We start from the raw sequence: 22,627 nt of genomic DNA, 5'->3' as shown, positions 1-22,627 counted from the left end.
AAAAAGGGGGGGTTCCTAACCCAGGACAAAGGGGGGGTTCCAATTACATGTCCCGATTCAAATGCATTGATCGTCCAAAAAAAAGGGGGGGTTCCAACCCCCAGAACCCCCCCTCTGAATCCGCGCCTGAAGTTCAACATTCAATGAATAGAGCATTTGCATCAAGGCTCATATAAAGGCCATATTGGAATCATATTAAAGAAATTGCTTGAAAATTTCCTGGTGTATTTCTGTTAAACGGTATCTCTCTATATAAGTCATCTGACTTGCCAAGTGTAAAAAAATACAAAATTATTGTAGGAAAGGTTTTGTAGAAACACAATTTTGTGATAAAAAGGAACATTTTCTGGCAAAAGTAATGTCATCCACATACATGTATGTTAGAAACAGACCAGATGCTGTAATAATATAGAAAAAGAAATTATGTGATATGTGCCTTGGAATATAGATGGCTGCAACGTAAACAAATAACAAATTTCAGAAGTTTTTTCATCCAATTCAAATCCCTGACACAAATTTCTTTCTTAATCTTGTTCATTCAAATAAAATGTTATCATATACAAGCAAAGATTCCATGATTTCCAGTTATAGGAAATGTTGTGCATCCTGGACTAATCAGTCTATTTTTGCAACATGTGCAATGAGGCAAAAGAACGGTACAATTTAGCCAACAAATTTTTAAAGAAACAAACATAAATCTTTCTTGATTTGTCTAGAAGGAGCATGCAATTTTGATGCATGTGCAACAGCACCTTTCCACAAAGTACCTTGCCAGTCTTTATGCATGTTTAAAAACTTGAAACACCCTAGTAAATTCGTACCTATAACCATGTTTAATATGTGGCATAATGTACAATGTCTGGTCACAATGTAAAACGTTTACCTATAGCTAAGACCAATTAATTCAGGAATGTGGGTGAGTCTGGGTTTTACAAATGGATCACATTTGTCCTTGCATTCATGTTCGAAGTTTACTCTCCAACCAAATTTGGGGACATTGGCAATGTCCTCTTTTGGTGTAGTTATGCTAGCTTCGGGGGAATGGTCTATATGTTGAGGTTTTGGCATCTTGCACTTGAAGCCTTGAAGCAAGCAGGGAAGCAAGTCAGTCTTGACCAATACGAATGTCGTTTCTGCCCGCATTTGTTTTAATATTTCAACAGTCCGATTACTTCCGGGGTAAAAATATTGTTGCATAAAAATGTTTTCGAGGTGCTGCAGAACAAAATTAGCTAATCAGACGGTAAACTAACGATAATACTTTTTTTGCATATCATTTTAAAGAGTTATCTTTATTATTTGTGTATATATGTTTTTATAAAGATTGATAATGCGTCACTTTGCAACTTTGACCTTTGATTTTTGTAAAATTATCAGATTATATAAATGAAATATTCCATTTAACCAGTCAATGTCCCACAAGGACAGTTTACAAACAACAGTTTTCATTTAATTTTTACATAACATAAACTTAGAAATAAAAAAATATATACATGTATGCATATACAGCAAGAACAGCATGTACAGTGTTGGTGTTAGTATCATGATTATAAGGATTATGTACGCTTGGGTATCGGGATCGTTCGCTCTGATTACATGTTTGCCCTAGGTTCGTTCGCACTGAGTTTGTTCGCCCTGGGTTCTTTCGCCCTATTTTCATTTATGATATATATGTACAATGGATACGTTACATTAATGATGAAATAAAATATATATATTAAAATTTGGGTTACACTAAAGACCTGAAAGTGGACCTGAAAAGACCTGAAAAGACCTGAAAATATACGACTAAAATTATTCAAATTGCAATAACTTTTTTATTATTGGATGGAATTTCTTCAAGTTGGAATTTTATTAATTGTAAATATTCAGATTTCATTCAAATTAAAAAAAATTAAATAAAAAACAATTTTTTGATGCCAAAAGTTGGACCTGAACGGAGAAATGAAAAGACCTGAAGGGACCTGAAAATCTATGTCGGACTAATTCTAACTACAATAACTTTTTTAATATTCAATGGATATCTTTCAACTTTTGTTTTTGTGACACAAAAAGTTCAATATAATGATAAAATTAAAAAAAAAATATGAAAAATACCATTTGGGTGTGAAAACTCGGAACTGAACGGAAAATTAAGGAACATAAATTTGCTTGAAAAGACTGCGGTCAGATTTATTCAATATCTTTAACTGTTTTCAATCATTCTCCTTGAAATATGAATTTTGTTATAGGAAAGGTATAATATATCAATGAAATTATAAAGAATTTTATCGAAAATATAATTATTTAGTTACAAAATTCGGACCTTGTCGGTGAAATAAAAGACATGAATGGATTATAGGGGTAGTTGTATTTAAACTCGCAAAACATTGTTTTCCTATTTGTTTCTATTTTAGACAAAAGTCTATTGAAGAGAACGAATGACTTTATATTTATACAGGAACATATTTGAAAACAAAGTACATTGTTATTGATGAATCCTGAACCTAAGGGGAAAAAAGAGGAAGATTGTACGTTGAAATTATTCAAACTAATACAACTTGTTTAAACTACATTAATATATATTTTATTCTTATTCTATATTAAAGCTGGTCGTAAACTGCTTTATTTATAAAATGAAAGTATTAGTATTGCTTCCCCATAAACCATATGTCATTTAAAGAGTTCGTCGATTGGAATGTTTTAATTACACGAACGTGTGCCGGTTGTAATTCACACCTTGTTTTGATATTAGGTGATAATTGGATCATTAGTCTAAATAAACATTTCACTTTAATCTTCTAATTGGATTATCACTTTATCTTGTTACACGAACTAAACATTGCTCGGTCACCAATTAAAGTATAGTATAGATCTGTACGAACACAATTTTTACCAAAGTACTATTGTCATTGGCCTAATAATATCAAACTATTAAATTTACTACAAGCTTCTAGTAAGTCTCTCACGATCAAATTATGTAATTATGTAAAAGCTGCATTGAATATTCGATCTTATATAGTCTCATAACTCAATTTATATGTCATTGTATTTTACTATTGTTCTCTGTTGTCTATTCATGTTTTATATTATGTAATATATGTTGTTAATTTTGCCATAGCCTGTCTATGCTTTGCAATAAAGATTCATTCATTCAAGTATAAACTTTACAAATTAAAAATATAAGCATATATCAAACTAATCAGTGAATTCAGATCAACGCTCTTACTTTTTATAAATTATAGTCAACTTTGAATCGTTTTTAGTCAGAATAAAAATATTCAACAAAGTGCGTACAAGTATAGTTTCCAACGTTATTATATATCAGCATGTCTCCTGCATTGCCATTACCTTTGCTAACTGAACACACCAGACTAACATCATACCGATCGAGACGCTATATATATCCAGGTTCATTCAGGACTTCATTTTTCATTCAACAGGTCCGACGTTTGTCACAAAGTGCAGGTTCCAGACTTGGGACACCACAAAAATTGTGACGGGGTTATTGTAGTTTAAAGACACCAAACCTTTTTCTCAATTATTTATTTCTATGGTATATCTCTTTGACTTATAAGTTTTGACATCCGAGTTTTGATTATTCCTTGGTATCTTCAATCTTTATCATGTTAGTATCTCCTGTCAATAAAAAATAGGGAGATGTGGTGTGATACCAATGAGACAGATCTCTACAAGAGACCAAATGACATCGAACATGAAAAGTTATCAATCATATTTTTCGTCTATGTTTATTATTTTCGTTTTAAAATAATGTGGAATTTTAGGCTCATTCAGATTTTGAATTTTTCGTTCAGGTCCGAATTTTGACACCCCAACAATATTTTTCACATATTTTTTTTCATATTATCATTATATTGAACTTTTTGTGTCATAAAATCAAAAGTTGAAAGATATCCATTGAATATTAAAAAAGTTATTGTAGTTAGAATTAGTCCGACATAGATTTTCAGGTCCCTTCAGGTCTTTTCATTTCTCCGTTCAGGTCCAACTTTTGGCATCAAAAAATTGTTTTTTATTTAATTTTTTTTTAATTTGAATGAAATCTGAATATTTACAATTAATAAAATTCCAACTTGAAGAAATTCCATCCAATAATAAAAAAGTTATTGCAATTTGAATAATTTTAGTCGTATATTTTCAGGTCTTTTCAGGTCTTTTCAGGTCTTTTCAGGTCCACTTTCAGGTCTTTAGTGTAACCCTTAAAATTTATGTACATGTATATCTATTAAAAGTTAAATACAGAATATTAATGAAATAAAATTCTTGGCTGCATTGTTACACTTTATTTTATAATTACTTTTAATTACTGTTGATTGAATTTTGATTGCTGATAATTTGAAATCTTTGATATCACTGATTGTTATATGAATTGTCTTTGATGGATTAATAATGAAAATAACTTTTTTCTCAAATAAATTTTTTACAAAGTTATTGCCAAACTGTGACAAGCCGTCCGACAACCCACTAGACAACGTTCAGCCGCTGCAGTAAAGAATTTTAGATCAATTAACACTTTGAACTTTGAACACTTTCTTATGTATAACTTTAGTGCTCCTAATGTATCATTTTTATTGATCAAATCATGTGTGGAAATGTAAAGTAAAAGGATGTGTGATAGTGATTTTCTAGTAATGTAATTACATACAGATACTAACTTAGTTCTCAATAGTTCGTAAATATTCGGCAAAATTGTAGACTGACTTCAACATATAAAATTAAATACACACAACACAACACTATAATAAAAAATAAAAATCAGGGCAAACGGTCTCAGGGCGAAACGGAACAAGGGCGAACAGTAACTAGGGCGAACCGAAATCAGGGCGGACGGACTATACGCTTGTGTTGATTTATAGGTCATTTCTGGAATCATGTCTTTCACCAAAAAAAGATCATCAATTTGTCAGTCTTTAAGACATCATGTCCGAGATAAAAGGCACGTCTATATCCCTGCTCTATTAAAAGTTTCAAGCATCTTCATAATCGTCATTCTGTAGGGTTGTATACATGTACATGAAATGGTACATGTATAGAAATAATTTATGTTCCGTAAGTACCTAATCTTGATTCCTGTACAACTGAGGGAGGGTGACCATCTTATTAGATTTTAATTAAACAAATAATTATGGACCAACTCATGTACACCTTCAATTTTGTGACTCAGCATGAGGTTTTTTTGGAATTTATAGGTTGTTAAGAACTTTTTGAAAACATTGTATGCTAGCACATCATAGCAAAACAATCTTTACAATTTTATAACAAAAATCTCTGTCATGTCTGTATTAAAGTCTGTGGATTTTCTACAAAATTCATGGTTATATTTGCCACAAAATTCCCTTTTCTACTAAACGCTTAAAACAATAAATAAAAATGCTTTGCCTGAAGTATCACGAAGTAATATGAACAATATGGCCAATCTCTATTATTCTTTATCTTTGCTGTTATGATACTATTGTAGTTCAAAAATTTCCTAATTCACATGGCTATAAAAGGGTCATAAACCTCAATGTAGGCTACATGAGAAGCCATGCATAAGCTCTTATTGTTGATTATTGCTTTTCAGAGAAGAGCTTTTTTATTCTTATGTTACATCAGTAGTCATATGATAAATTAGTAATGTCACAATGACCATCCCTCATATATATATGCAACAGATAACAGGTGAAAACCCAGCAAGCTTTTTTGGTAGATAATTCTGTAGCTAGTAAAATGAACAACTGGACAAAATTTACAAATACTTTATGTAGACCTACACATGTAGGTCAACATAAATGAAGCAGAAATTGACTACTGACACCTTTCAGGAGTTAATATTGCCCTTAGTGACGATTTTTTTATACCCTATTGCATTTAAGGCAAAAATTACAAAAGATAGAGAGAAACTGTAAAATGATGACCAGCAATGCAAGATCATAAAGATATGATCAACAAAAAGGAGATTTTATCATGAATAATAAAATTATTCTAGTCTACCATTTACCAATACGATTAAAATCCTGAAAATTGTAAGTAACTGCAACATATATAATATACATAGACTTGCTAATTTTAAATGAATATTTTTACTGTAACATGTAAATGATATATATGTGATTTGTTCTTAAAGGTCTATTTGTTTAGCCGGTATCAGAGTACATTGGTTATTGCTGAGCATGACAATCAAAAACTTATACCTATCACCCTGAATACAATAACAGCTGCCAATAAAATAGGAGGAGATATAACATGTCTGGTTGCTGGTACACAATGTTCAAAGGTATGTTTTTATACTTTCTGTTCAACTGTTATTATGAAAAAATAAGATCCCACACTCTCAATCCTTTATCAATGCAATGGGTAGACGATTGCGCGATATGTTGTTTATTTGTATTTTAAATACCGGTAATAACAAAAAGATAACCAATTTGTTTTCATTGATAAATTTGTTTGAATATATTGATAAGGGAGAATCATAATGATGAAATTTGGACTTAGATCTGTTCAATGATTGCATTATTTTCATTGTTTAATCTTTGGCTGGTGGAATACAAATAAAATAGCTTTTTAACCAGTTTATTTTGGCTTAAGTCTTTCTTTCAATTTCGTTTTCATCATGAAACTACAGTAAAAGATGTAAATCATGTTGCCATATGATGCAAATCATGTTGCCGTATGATGCAAATCATGTTGCCGTATGATGCAAATCATGTTGCCTTATGATGCAAATCATGTTGCCGTATGATGCAAATCATGTTGCTGTATGATGCAAATCATGTTGCCATATGAAAATTTTCTTCAATACCAAATGACAAATGCTGACTGACTAATTCTATTTGAATTAATTAATGTTGATGATTATAAATGACCCATCAGATAAGCAGATTACCTATAACTCCAGTTTACAATACCTATTGTAACTGTGGATTAACTTGGGGTCGTGAACAAAGTCATAAGCTTGTAGCAAGATAGAATTTTGTACAATTTTTTTTCTCACTTTTACCAACTTAAATGACAATTAATATTTTTTTCCTTTACAGTCATTTAATGAAATGAAAATTTTACATAGAAAAATGTTAGCGCCTGAAATTTTGCCAGCAACCATATTTTTTTGCCAGATGAAATAGAAAAATCACAATTTGCATCATTGACCAAGCCCAGCTGAGCACAGTCCTTGTGAAGTTGTGTTATGATGCACATAGGATGTGTGTTCTACCACTATTCTCCTCTTTTTGGCAATTCATATGAAAATTAAAATTGATAAACTATATATCACAATAAGGTACACTTTTGTATTGATGAATTCTAATTATAGCATTTTAGGTGAATGGTATTGAGAGCCTGAGAGGTCATAATTTATGTTATAGAAATATGATAGGGGTTTCCATTTATTTATTCTACACATTTTATATAAACAGGTTGCAGAAGAAGTCAGTAAAATTCCAGGTGTCAGTAAGGTATTATTGGCAGACAATGAGGCATTTAAAGGATTTCTTCCGGGTAAATATTAGCTTAATGATTTGAAGCCAAAAGTCATCTTCATTTTGTAATTCTCAGGGGATTCAATATAAAAGTAAAGAAATAGTTTAAACAAATTTAAAATTAACTGACTTTGACTAGTTAAATGTCTTCTATTGAAAACACAATATATTGATTAAAGAAATACACTTCTTTGAAGTAAAATCTGTTAATTAATAATTACAAATATGATACTGAATTGAATTCATAAACTCATTCATATAGTTTTATTGACTATTGTCAATTATAAAGTGACATTTACATAATTGGTTTTTATACGACCGCAAAAATTTTAATTTTTTGGTCGTATATTGCTATCACGTTGGCGTCGTCGTTGTCGTCTGAATACTTTTAGTTTTCGCACTCTAACTTTAGTGAAAGTGAATAGAAATCAATGAAATTTTAACATAAGGTTTATGACCACAAAAGGAAGGTTGGTATTGATTTTGGGAGTTTTGGTCCCAACATTTTAGGAATTAGGGGCCAAAAAGGGCCCAAATAAGCATTTTCTTGGTTTTCGCACTATAACTTTAGTTTAAGTGAATAGAAATCTATGAAATTTTGACACAAGGTTTATGACCACAAAAGGAAGGTTGGGATTGATTTTGGGAGTTTTGGTTCCAAGAGTTTAGGTTCCAAGAGTTTAGGAATTAAGGGCCAAAAAAGTGCCCAAATAAGCATTATTCTTGGTTTTCGCACAATAACTTTAGTATAAGTAAATAGAAATCTATGAAATTTAAACACAAGGTTTATGACCATAAAAGGAAGGTTGGGTTTGATTTTGGGAGTTTTGGTCCTAACAGTTTAGGAATAAGGGGCCCAAAGGGTCCAAAATTGAACTTTGTGTGATTTCATCAAAAATTGAATAAATGGGTTCTTTGATATGCCAAATCTAACTGTGTATGTAGATTCTTAATTTTTGGTCCAGTTTTCAAATTGGTCTACATTAAGGTCCAAAGGGTCCAAAATTAAACTAAGTTTGATTTTAACAAAAATTAAATTCTTGGGCTTATTTGATATGCTTTATCTAAACATGTACTTTGATTTTTGATTATGGGCCCAGTTTTCAAGTTGGTCCAAATGAGGATTCCATATCAAGTATTGTGCAATAGCAAGAAATTTTTCAATTGCACAGTATTGCACAATAGCAAGAAATATCTAATTGCACAATATTGTGCAATAGCAATTAATTTTCAATTGGAGTTATCTTTCTTTGTATAGAATAGTAGTTGATAATATATGTTGGAAATTTGCCAGACATGACTATGATGTCATTTTCTATTTTTATTTGCAAATAACTTTATTGAAATAACTTCATTGGAAATTTGCCAATATAAAATGTTGCTGATGAAGCTTTTTTTCCTTATCTTATCTAAAATGTTTTTAGATAATGTATGTTGGACATTTGCCAGACAGGACTATGATGTCATTTTCTATTTTTATTTGCCAATAACTTTATGTAAATAACTTCATTGGAAATTAGCCAATATTAAATGTTGCTGATGAAGTTTTTTTTTTATTGTTTAATACAATAAACAATGTATATTCACTTTTACTACCAACCAATCTTAACCATTCAGTGATAACAAGCACTTTATTTTACATTTTAATATTTTATGATGTATTTAAAAGAGTAGTTATTGTTGCAAACTCCATTAGAAATTTGAATTGATATCAGTTTTGGAAAAAGTGAAACAGGGATGTGAAAAAAAAGGGGGGGGGTTAATTTTTTCTCATTTCAGATTTCATAAATAAAAAGAAAATTTCTTCAAACATTTTTTTGAGAGGATTAATATTCAACAGCATAGTGAATTGCTCAAAGGCAAAAAAAAACTTTAAAGTTCATTAGACCACATTCATTCTGTGTCAGAAACCTATGCTGTGTCAACTATTTAATTTTAGATTTAAAAAGTTTGAAGAAGAAATGTTTAATTGATTTGTAAAATCTTGACATTTGTTTTGTGTAAAAAAAAAACATGTAATGTCAAAAATTTGATCACAATCCAAATTCAGAGCTGTATCACGCTTGAATGTTTTGTCCATACTTGCTCCAACTGTTCAGGGTTCGACCTCTGCGGTCGTATAAAGCTGCGCCCTGCGGAGCACCTGGTTTTAACTTAAAAACCATGAAATTCTAACCCCACAAAAATTAATGTTTATACAGCATTTATCATATGCTTCTTTTCTACAGAGTCATTAACCCCTTTATTGTTGGCCACACAGAAACAGTTCAACTTTAGTCATATATTAGCTGGAGCAACAGCAATGGGAAAGGTAACAACACTTTTTTTGTCCTAGAATATGACCAGATACACAATCCACTGTCTTTAAGAGTTATCTATATTGTTTACTTAAGCCTAATTTTAATGGTAGAAGTTTACCCCTTAACAATAACTCATCTGTGTAATAAAATGTGTCATATTTTTTCCTTTATTTTTTAGCTGACCTGGCCGAAAGGGCCATGTGAGCTTTTTTCATCACTTGGCGTCTGTCGTCGTTAACTTTTACAAAAATCTTATCCTCTGAAACTACTGGGCGAAATTTAACCAAACTTGGCCACAATCATCATTAGCGTATCTAGTTTGAAAAATGAGTGTGGTGACCTGGCCAACCAACCAAGATGGCCACCATGGCTAAAAAGAGAACATAGGGTAAAATGTCGATTTTGGCTTATAACTCTGAAACCAAAGCATTTAGAGCAAATCTGACATTGGGTTAAAGTGTTTATCAAGTCAAGATCTATCTGCTTTGACATTTTCAGATGAACTGGACAGCTGGTTGATGGGTTGCTGCCCCTGAATTGGTAATTTTAAGGAATTTTGCTGTTTTTGGTCATTATCTTAGAATATTATTATAGATAGAGATTAACTGTATAAACAGCAATAATGTTCAGCAAAGTAAGATCTACAAATAAGTCAGCATGACCAAATGGTTAGTTGACCCCTTAAGGAGTTATTGCCCTTTATAGTCATTTTTTACCAATTTTCGTTAATTTTTGTAATCTTTTATAAAAATCTTCTCCGCTGAAACTACTGGGCCAAATTTAACCAAACTTGACCATAATCATCATTGGGGTATCTAGTTTGAAAAATGTGTGCGTTGACACAGCCAACAAACCAAGATGGCCACCAAGGCTAAAAATAGAACATAGGGTAAAATGTAGATTTGGGCTTATAACTCTGAAACCAAAGCATATAGTGCAATTCTGACAGGAGTTAAATTGGTTATCAAGTCAAGATCTATCTGCCCTGAAAGTTTCAGATGAATCGAACGACTGGTGGTTGGGATGCTGCCCTTGCTTGAATTGGTAATTTTTAAGGAAATTTTGCCGATTTTTGTTATTATCTTGAATATTATTATAGATAGAGATAAACTGTAGACAGCAATAATGTTCAACAAAGTAAGATCTACAAATAAGTCAACATGACCAAAATGGTCAGTTGGCCCCTTAAGGAACTATTGCCCTTAACGGTCAATTTTTACCAATTTTCATAAATTTTGTAAATTTTTAGTAAATTTATGAAAAATATTTTCCTCTATAACTAATGGGCTAAGTTCATTATAGATAGAGATAATTGTTAGTAGCAAGAATGTTCAGTAAAGTAAGATCTACAAACACATCACTATTACCAAAACACAATTTTGTCATGAATCTATCTGTGTCCTTTGTTTAATATGCACATAGACCAAGGTGAGTGACACAGACTCTTTAGAGCCTCTAGTTATTGATTTGTATGTTTCCTTGTTAACTTTTTTATATACAAATGTGATGCACTTTGATATGAATTGAATGATCTTTGCTGTTCTTATATGATGGCACGAAGAAAGACATGCATTTGCAAATATTGTTGTCAAGCCCTATTTTACTAAGCTGCTTTTGAAGTTTTAAATTTCACTGAAAACAGGTGCATATAGTACATTTAGTACTGGGTATTGAATATTGTTTGCCTAATGACATCACAAGGGTCAAATTTTTTATCCATATTAGGGACAATGGATATATTTTATAATTAATGAAAAAATATTGAGTTCTAGACTACATTGATTAAATAAAATGAAAAGTGTAGGATGATACATTTCTTCTGTAATTTGCCATGTTTGAATTATTTAGAGAAAATATGTAGTAGACTAGAAAACAGCATGAATTATTAAGAGAGAATATGACTAGTATGAGGATCTGAACACAGAACCACCTTTTGTATCTACAAATATGGTTTGTAGATCAAATGATACCATTTACTAATTTGATTTTATTATATATGTATTACATTGCACATATCTGATTATAAATTAGTATAACTATTCTACTTTTATAGGGCCTGTTACCTCGGTTAGCTGCCAAACTTGATGTATCTCCTATCTCTGATATCATTGGTATAAAAGACAAAGACACATTTATAAGAACTATTTATGCAGGTAAATTTATTCTCTTTTTTCTAGCAACCTGACCATCATGGAAAGCATGAGGCATGAAACTGGTGTATAGATGTGCGAATGTCTTGGCTTCCCTGATGTTCACAAATGAAATATGACTTAACATATTACATTGGAATTAAAACAAGAAACTTCCCATGAAAAAGAGGCAGAAATTCATATTTGAACTTGTCTTTTCACAAACATGAGGGTATATTTTGTCAACATTATCAGAAGTAATTTCCATATTGGCCCTGTCATAAAAGCAATATTAACTCTTGGTTTATGTCGACAGGGTAACGTAATCAGTATTGCAATTGCTGATTTATCTGTAATATTTTTGCTCATATCATTAATATTATATATTTTTCAATGTTCTGTAGGTAATGCCATCCAAACACTGAAATCTAAAGACAGTTTAAAGATAATATCTGTCAGAGGGACTGCATTTGAAGCTGCTGCTTTAGAGGGGGGAAATGCTGCCTCAGAAAATGGTAAGTATAGTGGATTATTTAAGGTCTGCAAGATGTATGTGAAATTCTAAAATTTGAACTTCAGAGTTTTTTATGTAACAGCTGTTCAACATATACCTCATGCATTTGAATATCTTTAAGACGGCTTCATAAATTGATTGAATAGATTTATTTTTCAATTGAGAATTTTGATTTGATGAATAAACAAGAATTGTGTTATATCATATTCACAAATACAATTCTGTAATGGTAATATAGTAAAATATGCTAATTGCTACCAAATGTACAACAAATCATGTCAAAAAATAGTTGGTAAAACTGAAAATTTTATAAGTAAATCCTTTGAACTGAACATTAATTTTTATTATAGCTCTAAAAGGAGGGTTTATACATGTGTACTAGTTTGCCGGTATGGGTCTGTACCTGAATCCCTCTGCCAATAACTTATTTCTGTAGCATTTTTCTAAGCAAATGCCATATAATGTGATATACTTCCAGTTCCTCCAATGTTTTACTTCCTATTTGCGAAAAAACATTTGTTATACACATATATATTAGAGCTCTTTTCATAATGCTAGCAAGTTTAAAGGCTTGTTTGATTTGATTGCTTTGTTTGTATAAAAGTTTGCTCAAGCATTGTAATTAAGATTGAAATCTGCAAACAATATAAGTAGGTAGAGTTAAACCTGTGTATAGGTAAATTTGATTATTTGATAGAGTCCAATCAAATTTGAATAAAATGTATACAAGTTTAAATCCGCCTTTTAATATTGTTTTCATACATTAATACAAACAAAGCATGCAAGCTGAACAAACCTTTACATTGCTAGCATTATGAAAAGAGCTGTAAAGTTTCATCAAATGTTTTGAACAACATTTAAATCAGGAGTTTGATTAGTGGGCAACATCTCAAAATTCATCTTAATAATTCAAACAGAAAACAATTTGATGATTTGACACAGTTGCTTTTAAACTGTTAGATATCATTTCATCATAGAATTATAGAACAAAATTCTTGTTTTTCATTAGCACCAGATGCAGATGTAAAAAATGATGTGTCAGAGTATGTATCCCAAGAACTAAGTAAAAGTGATCGCCCAGAACTCACTGCAGCAAAAACAGTAATATCTGGAGGTAAAATTATGTAATCATTGTTCAGTCGAATAACAGATTACCCATATTGTATTTGTAAGATGCATCACATAGACATTTAAATGAGGGAAAGGTCCTTCCATAAAAAAAATGAAAATAAAAGTTTAAAAAAAAGAAAATGTCCTGAAAAAAATAAAAAAAACATGAATTTTATATCATAAAGGGGCCAAGTACCCCTGGATCCACTTTTGCATGATGTCAACAAAATCTACAGTTTGCATTGACTGAAGAAAAACATGTTAGATCAAATGTGTTGTATCATTCTGATCAGTTTTTCTTTAAAACTGCCTTTTGTTACTGGAACTGTAGAAAAACTGGGAGATAAATATTCTTGTGTGTGAAAATTTTTTACTATTTTTTGTTATCTTGAAAACTGTTGAAATTCATGGAACAGCATTTAAAATCAAATCACTATTAAAATGTCAGAGATGATTTCAAAAATTTACAACTTAGTTTATATTTGTTACAATTTTGATTTAAGCTGAATGGAACATAAAACATGCTAATGTTAGATTTACTCAGACAAAGTGTGTCCCTATTGATTATACTATATATTTTTTTCAGGTCGAGGAATGAAGAATGGGGATAACTTTAAGATGTTGTATGATTTAGCCGATAAGATGGGAGCTGCTGTAGGTGCCTCCAGAGCAGCGGTGGATGCAGGCTTTGTTCCTAATGATATGCAAGTCGGACAAACAGGGAAAATTGTTGCTCCAGTAAGTGTGAATATAACATATCACTTATTTACGAAATTCTCCTTTGATCTTAATGACTGATAATTTCCTTTCTCAACACAGTAGAGTGATATGAAAAATTATCGCTAGGAACAAAGGACCCTCATGCCCTTGTCAATGAAATTAACACCGTCCTTTAAGGTAAAATAGCAATAAACAGATTATAATTGGTCACCTCAACTCAATTGCTTTTCTCACTCTCTCTGTACTGGCTCAGGCGAGATAATCAATCTGGTTGAGATGACCAACGATAATCTATTAATATTATACTAGAGTGAAATATCATGGTTAATAGTGCAGTTTGATATGTTACCTTGATAGCCAGATAAGATTTCATATTCCTTGAACAAAGATCAGAATGATTATGTTGAAATAAAGAACTGATGGCTCAGGGGATATAAAATACTGACATGGAATAGGATTCTGAATTACTTTTTTTTATATAACCCAAAGGAAAAGGTCATATTCAAATTCATTGATCAGCCCCCAAAAAGGGGGGGTCCAACCCCCAGAACCCCCCTGGATCCGCCAATGACACCTGACAGACGTGATCAAGCTCAGAACTTATATTATAAAGATATCTAATCTATGACACGTTAACTTTGCTGCAAAGACAATTGAAATTGACAAATCAGACCCTAAATCATAAAATGCTAAATGATTTGTGAAACTCTTTTACAGTTAATGATAATAAAAATAAAACGATTTCCTGCCATTTGATTAATAATGAACCCTGTAGGTGAATATCCGGAATCACTTGTAAGTTATGATAAGTTGAAGGTTCTGGTTATTTCATTTCTCAAAAACCAGAAGTAGTGTTGGCAATTCTCGAACAATTTACAATTTTAAGTCATAAAAAATCTTTCAATTTTAAACTGTTGCATTCATGAAATAGTTTCACTGCAATTCCTATCCATGTTCTTTGATGAGATAATTCTAGTATGAATTTAAGTTTAAAAAAAGAACCTTAACTTTCAAGTCATCTCAAAATTACCAAACTGTTTTACTCAAATTTAGAACCTACAGCTCACAAATTTGATTATGTTGCAAAGAACCCAAGTTACGTTGACCTTACTTGCTACATGCAATGTGATATCATTATTACCTTATCAGTGGGACACTCCATCTCTGTTTGTTTACAGGATCTGTATGTAGCAGTAGGAATATCGGGTGCCATACAACACTTAGCTGGTATGAAGGACAGTAAAGTTATTGTAGCTATCAACAAAGACCCAGAAGCACCAATATTTCAAGTAGCTGATTATGGATTAGTTCAGGACTTATTTAAGGTAATTTAAGTTTTTTTCTGTTTTGGTTTGTTTTTCTTATACTGTATGCAATAGGTCAACTATATTTGGTGTGTGAACATATTTTAGGAAAAACATATATTTTTCACTTTCAACTTTTATTCATCTGAACTTGACCTCATTTATTTGGATCATGTTAAGTTAATGTGATACATGTAGTTGTAATAAAGCTGTATATTTCAGACTATCAACATAAAATAAATGGTAAGAAAACAAGGCGAGACATATCAGAATATGCACTCTTGTTTAAATAAGTTTTTTCTAGCACGCACATTAGTATTTGGTAACAAACTTTATCTAGAAGATTTTTGCTTCATTAGTCATTTTCAAAGCTGGATGAAAGAGGCAAAAGATACCAAAGAAACATTTAAACTCACAAGTCAAAAAAAACTGACGAGTCCATTGTAAAAAAAAAGACTTACAGACCACAGGCACTCGTCTTAGGAAAAAAAATCCTATATACCTTTATATAACACAAGGTACTTAACTCTCAATTTAGAAAAATGACAGGCGGTGACGAAATTCCTTTAAAATGGATTTCTTGGATGTCAACCACACTAAAACTTGTTATGTCATAAATCTAAATTGATTTATCTTCACAATGGTGTATAACACGCCTACTTTTGTTGTCGGAATCATCAGTAGCAATCCTACCAAAGTATGTCAATCTTAATTATTTTGTCTACCTACACAAAATTAGCAATACACGTCTCGCAGTAAATAATTAATTATAAAAATTGTTTCAGAAAAAACTGTTAGTTTTCGTATGAATAAAACTTATCATCCAGTAAGTTAAATTGTATAAGATACTGTGAAAAAATCTAACAAGTGTTATTTGTGGTAGGTCTAATAAGTTACAAATTTTCCCATGACATCAATGTCATTCAGATTCTCTCTTGACTTTACGTATGAAATGAAACAAGATCATATAACTCCGAGAATCATTTAGACTTTCCCATAAAATTAACCAATCGGAAACCGAGATATTTAAGAGACGTGACGTGTTTATTGCCAATCCATCTTTGGTAGACGAAATAATTACGATTGACAAACTTGGATAGGACTGCTATGGATGATTCCGACAACAAATGTAGGTGTGTTATACACCATTGTGAAGATAAATCAATTTAGATTTACGACACAACCAGTTTTAGTGGGGTTGACAGATTAAACGGAATTTCGTAACCGCCTGACATTTTTCTAAATCGTGCGTTAAGTACCTTGTGTTATATAAAGGTATATAGGATTTTTTTTTCTGAGACGAGTGCCTGTGTTACAGACGAAAGAACGGTCCACAAAATATTTTTCAATTTTGATAAATTTTGACATATACATGGTTTGTTTGTTTATTACCTGTACTCCTATTAATACCATTAAAATAGCAAGATTGACAGTGTTTTACATTTATCTTCTTCCAGTCTGCTGAATATTTTGAATCAATACCTATCCTTTCACTTAATGCGAATTAAGTTAAACTGTTAGTGTTATACACGTATATAAGTAAATTTCAATAGTTAAAATTGTTTCATAAAATCCCAGTTGGAACCTTAGCTCAAGGCAGATTTTATTCATATAATTAGACAATATACGTATAGTGTCTTGAAATATGAAATTTATTTGTATGAGGCTTAGAAACGGGAAAATGCGAGGTTCTACCGAGCATTTTCCCGTTTCGTGCCGAATACAAATAAATTTCATATTTTAAGACACTATATGTATATTGTTTTTATACTGAAATCGATAAAAATAATAAAAAAATAATAAAAATATGAAACAAATATTATTAAAAAAAAAGTGTTTGGAATTTCCCCCTTGGGGTACCATTTTGGGATATTTCCCTATGAGCGTAGTCTAGGCGGTAAGCATTGACAATTTAAGGAATTAGAAAGGGAAAATGAATTTAATTGATAACATTTGATAAACATGGTATAAAAATTACCAATTTGAAGACATAACAGGTTTAAATTCATAAAAGTTTGACCATTGTTACTACACGTTGTCATGGTTGTGACGTGACGTTGTAAGTAGGCGGGGCTTATAGGTGAGTTGGGGTCATTGACGTATAAAGCTAACGTTTATACGTATAGCTTTATCTGTATAGTAAAATAGCTGATTGCAGTATAATGAATCGTTTGTATGTTCTTAATTACAGGCTGTACCTGAAATGACAGACATTGTTGGAAAGAAATGAAAGAGAGGCTTTTGAAAACAATTGGACCAGTCTGAACCTGTCAAAATTATTGTTAATTTGTGATATACTAAGATGATAGTAAAATATTGAGCATAAAACTTTATAAACAGACAAAAATGTGATGTGTGTAACATATTTGTATTACTATTGACTATTGAATGCATTACATAAATAAAATTTGTGTTGTCTGTTTGTCTTTTTCAGTTGTTCCTAATTGTGGATTGTGATATAATTTTTATGGCTAAAACATTTATTCTTAGAATACTAGAGAAAATGATAATTTTGTTGCAAAGCTGTTGGTCATTTATTACCAATTGTATTTTAAATCTATGCCAAGTTTAAAAAATTATAGCATTACACCCAGAACACAAAAGAAAACGAAACGAAACGAAAATCCTTTCAGATAACATCACATTGAAGTAGTGTACAGCATCCCATTACTTCAAAATCAGGAAAGGCCCTTAATTTCTCCTTGTTTTTTATTTTATTATTTAGATAAAACAGTTTTATTTTCAGAATATTGAAGCACATACTGAAAGTTTGAAATATCAAATGATATAAAGAAAAAAACCCAAAAAAAAACCTTTAAGTTAAGGTTGTGTAAGTTAATCAGGTTGGGGCAAATTCTTTTTTTTTTAACATAAATACAAAATTGCTTTAATAGATAAACTTCTTTAAAAAAAAAAAAAAAATTATATATGGTATATAGAGTGCTATGCTTGTATACTAGTCTCAGAATAGTTTTCCAGTCAGAGGGTTTTTGTTATGTTGATTTTTTTTAACACATCTTAAGAAGTGTATACTGTAAATTCAGAAATTATTGCGAGGTTTTTATTATTGCGAATAATGCGACAGAGTTGTAAACGCAATAATTAAAACTCGCATTTTGTAATATCTGAACTAAATTAAGCATGACTTTTCTCAAAATCGTAATAATTAAAATCGCATTTAATTTAAAATTGACAAAATCGCAATAATAAATGAACGCAATAATTTCTGAATTTACAGTACCGGTATTGTCAATCAGACCTTACCACAATAACTTAACTATGAACACTGATCCTTAAAAATGAGGTCACGGCAAGATGAATCCTGCCATACAGACATGTACATCTTACAATCATGCCATACACCAAATATATTTGACATTTGCTTATAGTATATTATGATTGACTGGTGTTTATTGCCACATTCAACCCTATTGTGTTGTTTCCTGGTGGTCAGTTTTTATTTGTACAGGAAGCAGGAGTCCCAGAGAAAAAACACAGATCTTAAATAGGAAAACTGACTCCTACTCTACTCAGGCTGGAGATGAATGCACCAGATTTAGCAGGCTAAGAATTCATTACATTAGTGTTGACTGGCATTTAATTACAGTTGTTAAACTACTTACACCACTCTGCCATCAAGGCCCCTTACAGAATATGAGAAGCAAAAAAGGTGGCACAATTAACCATGCATGAAAAAGAGGCCAGATATACTCCAGCAGATTGATATTTACAGCTCATATTAACTTCATTCACCAAATAAAGTTACTGCTTATAGTATCAGAGAAATGTACATAGCTAAGAATTTTTTTATGATGACCAATGAACAATAAAAATGAGTAACATCATATTAACCCTGGCAGACTGATATCTACAACTTACAATCATTCCAATCACCAAATATAGTTGACTTGTTGCTTTTACTATCTGAGAGATACCTCTATCCACAAAAACTTGACTATGATCAATAAAACATTAAATTAGATCAAGGTCATATCAACCCTGCCTAATGCTGGCATCACACATTGGCATGTAGACCAGCGTAAACCAGACGTACAGAGAAAATTGACAAAGTCTGTATACGTTAGTTGCAAGCCAGAGGAACGCTAAGCAATCGTTAAACGCACGTTACATAAGTTTGAAGTACGTCGAAATTCAAAGGTATACGCTTGGTGATGCTATAACTCCTGGGAATTTTTATGCAACTTAAAAATTTTCATCTAGCTCAAGCGTTTGCCAAGTGTACACCTGTACACTACACGCACGCAATACATACGCTACAAGCACGCTGAAAACGCTACAGATAAGTTTGAGACACGTTAAGGGCATGTTGTACACGTTGCAAGATCGTTCGACTTAAAAGTATGCGGGAGTGTTTGTAAAAAACAACCCATAATTAAACATCCCAGACACGCTGAAAGCACGGATTATCATCCCAAATACGACCAGGACATGCCTCAAATACGTTCTGGGGACGTATTTTCCTTCGTAGCATGCATTCCATTTAGACAAACACCATACATACACCAACATACGTTGCTTGAATGTCCGATACACGCTTATGTATGCTTCTCGAACGCCCAATACACGCTTAAAGCTCGTTGTACACACTATACAGATATGATTGACAATTTGAATGCATCCAAAATTACTAGCGTATTGGCAGCGTACATGATTTTTTATCACGCCCGGTGTATGTCGGAGTTATACGCTGATGTGAGACGCCGGTATAACAGACATGTAGACCTTGAAATTAATTTACATACCAACAAGAGTTCACACCCTGAAATGTCTCGCCTTCTCTAATAACCATTGCTATTATGTTGATAATCCTAAATATAAAGCTTTACTACAACACATGAACTTAACATGATTCCGTGTTAAGAGAGAGCCATATCTCTTGCACGTTAAAAACATCCTTGTACATTTCTAGAAGGAGCAGGCTAATGCTGCTACAAGGCACCGCTCACACCCGCAAAGTGGAAAGGGATTATATATACTAGTAAGTTGCAAAACTTGTTTCCCAATCCACTATAAATAAACATGATCCAAGAAAATAAGGTCAAGGTTATATAAACCAAATGAGAAATACATGGACTTCTTACAATCATTCAATACACTAAATATAGTTGACCTATTGCTTATAGTTTCTAAAAAAGACTTGACCAAGAAAACTAAACATTGACCAATGAACCATGCCAGGCAGTAATGTACAGCTTACAATCCTTCTATTCAACAAATATAGTTGACCTATTGCATACAGTATAAGAACAAGAGTGCACACGTTAAAATGTCCCGCCTTCTTTACTAATCATTGATATTATGTTGATAGTTCTAAATATAAAGCTTTATTACAACTGTCACATAAACTTAACATTAACCAAGAAAACTAAACATAGACCAATGAACCATGAAAATGAGATCAAGGTCAGATGAACCATGTCAGGCAGGCATGTACAGCTAACAATTCTTCCATACAACAAATATAGTTGACCTATTGCTGTATAGTTTAAGAAAAACACCGAGTAATGAACCATGAAAATAAGGTCAATATCAAATAAAACTGCACATTACAGACATATACATGTACATGTAGATCATAAAATATTTCCATACACCAAATATATTTAACCTATTGCATGTAGTATTGGAAAAAAAGACCAAAACTCAACAAGAGTGCACACGCTGAAATGTCTCGCCTTCTTTACTAATCATATTCATTGATATTATGTTGATAGTCCTAAATATAACGCTTATTACAACTGTCACATAAACTTAACATTAACCAAGAAGATTAAACATTGACCAATGAACCATGAAAATGAGGTCAAGGTCAGATGAACCATGCCAGGCAGGCATGTACAGCTAAAAATTCTTCTATACAACAAATATAGTTGACCCATTGCTAATACATTGTGTAGTTTAAGAAAAACAGACCAAAACACAAAAAGTTAACAGAGCAATGAACTGTGAAAATGAGATCAAGGTAATATAAAACCTGCGTGACTGACATATAGATCCTAAAATATTTCCATACAGCAAATATATAGTTACCTATTGCATATAGTATTAGAAAAAAGACAAAAAAATCAAAATTTTAACTTTGACCACTGAACCATGAAAATGAGGTCAAGGTCAGATGACACCTGCCAGCTAAACATGTGCACCTTACAATCATCCCATGCACCAAATATAGTAGACCTATTGCATACAGTGTAAGAATAACAGACCAAAACACAAAAACTTAACTATAACCACTGAACCATGAAAATGAGGTCAAGGTTAGATGACACCTGCCAGTTGGACATGTATACCTTACAGTCCTTCCATACACCAAATATACTAGACCTATTGCTTATAGTATCTGAGATATGGACTTGGCCACCAAAACTTAACCTTGTTCACTGATCCATGAAATGAGGTCGAGGTCAAGTGAAAACTGTCTGACGGGCATGAGGACCTTGCAAGGTATGCACATACCAAATATAGATATCTTATTACTTATAAGAGAGAATTTAACATTACAAAAAATCTTAACTTGTTTTTTAAGTAGTCACTGAACCATGAAAATGAGGTCAAGGACATGTGACTGACAGCAAATTCGTAGCATGAGGCATCCATATACAAAGTATGAAGCATCCAGGTCTTCCACCTTCTAAAATATAAAGATTTTAAGAAGTTAGCTAACACCGACGCCGGATCAATATTCCTGTCAAGCTTTAACTCGACAAAAACTTAACTTTGACCACTGAGCCATGAAAATGAGGTCAAGGTCAGATGACACCTGCCAGCTAGACATGTACACCTTACAATCATCCCATACACGGAATATAGTAGACCTATTGCATACAGTATAAGAAAAACAGACCAAAACACAAAAACTTAACTATAACCACTGAACATGAAAATGAGGTCAAGGTTAGATGACACCTGCCAGTTGGACATGTACACCTTAGTCCTTCCATACACCAAATATACTAGACATATTGCTTATAGTACCTGAGATATGGACTAGACCACCAAAACTTAACCTTGTTCACTGATCCATAAAATGAGGTCTAGGTCAAGTGAAAACTGTTTGACGTGCATGAGGGCC

The 22,627-nt window shown here is 31.9% G+C and overlaps 2 protein-coding genes across 3 annotated transcripts in view; one reads left to right on the top strand and one right to left on the bottom strand.

Annotated features, from left to right (window-relative positions):
• Positions 1-1,144, bottom strand: part of LOC139519369 (non-lysosomal glucosylceramidase-like) — a 28,196-nt gene extending 27,052 nt beyond the window's left edge. The window contains exon 1 of one of the 2 annotated variants that reach the window (XM_071311380.1): positions 884-1,144. In XM_071311380.1, the coding sequence (XP_071167481.1) occupies positions 884-1,143 (260 nt within the window). In that variant the 5' untranslated portion in view covers position 1,144. The remainder of the gene's footprint in view (positions 1-883) is intronic. The other variant, XM_071311381.1, reaches the window with a different exon arrangement.
• LOC139519370 (electron transfer flavoprotein subunit alpha, mitochondrial-like) lies at positions 1,121-17,952 on the top strand. Its single transcript, XM_071311382.1, has 10 exons — positions 1,121-1,243; positions 6,107-6,256; positions 7,395-7,476; positions 9,686-9,768; positions 11,811-11,910; positions 12,291-12,401; positions 13,410-13,514; positions 14,097-14,248; positions 15,409-15,555; positions 17,726-17,952. The coding sequence occupies exons 1-10, from the start codon at positions 1,202-1,204 to the stop codon at positions 17,762-17,764; spliced, it is 1,011 nt and encodes a 336-aa protein (XP_071167483.1). The 5' UTR covers positions 1,121-1,201; the 3' UTR covers positions 17,765-17,952.
• The last annotated feature ends 4,675 nt before the right edge of the window (positions 17,953-22,627 follow it).

This window comes from Mytilus edulis, chromosome 4, assembly GCF_963676685.1.
Source record: "Mytilus edulis chromosome 4, xbMytEdul2.2, whole genome shotgun sequence".
NCBI lineage: Eukaryota > Metazoa > Mollusca > Bivalvia > Mytilida > Mytilidae > Mytilus > Mytilus edulis.
This window is presented reverse-complemented; position numbering and strand designations above follow the sequence as displayed.

Excerpts from the sequence above, each read along its gene's own strand:
- LOC139519370 (XM_071311382.1), top strand. The coding sequence starts at position 1,202 with ATGTTTTCGAGGTGCTGCAGAACAAAATTAGCTAATCAGACG. Across the intron at positions 1,244-6,106 it reads CAAAATTAGCTAATCAGACG|GTCTATTTGTTTAGCCGGTA; the intron begins GTAAACTAACGA and ends TTGTTCTTAAAG. Across the intron at positions 6,257-7,394 it reads CTGGTACACAATGTTCAAAG|GTTGCAGAAGAAGTCAGTAA; the intron begins GTATGTTTTTAT and ends TTATATAAACAG.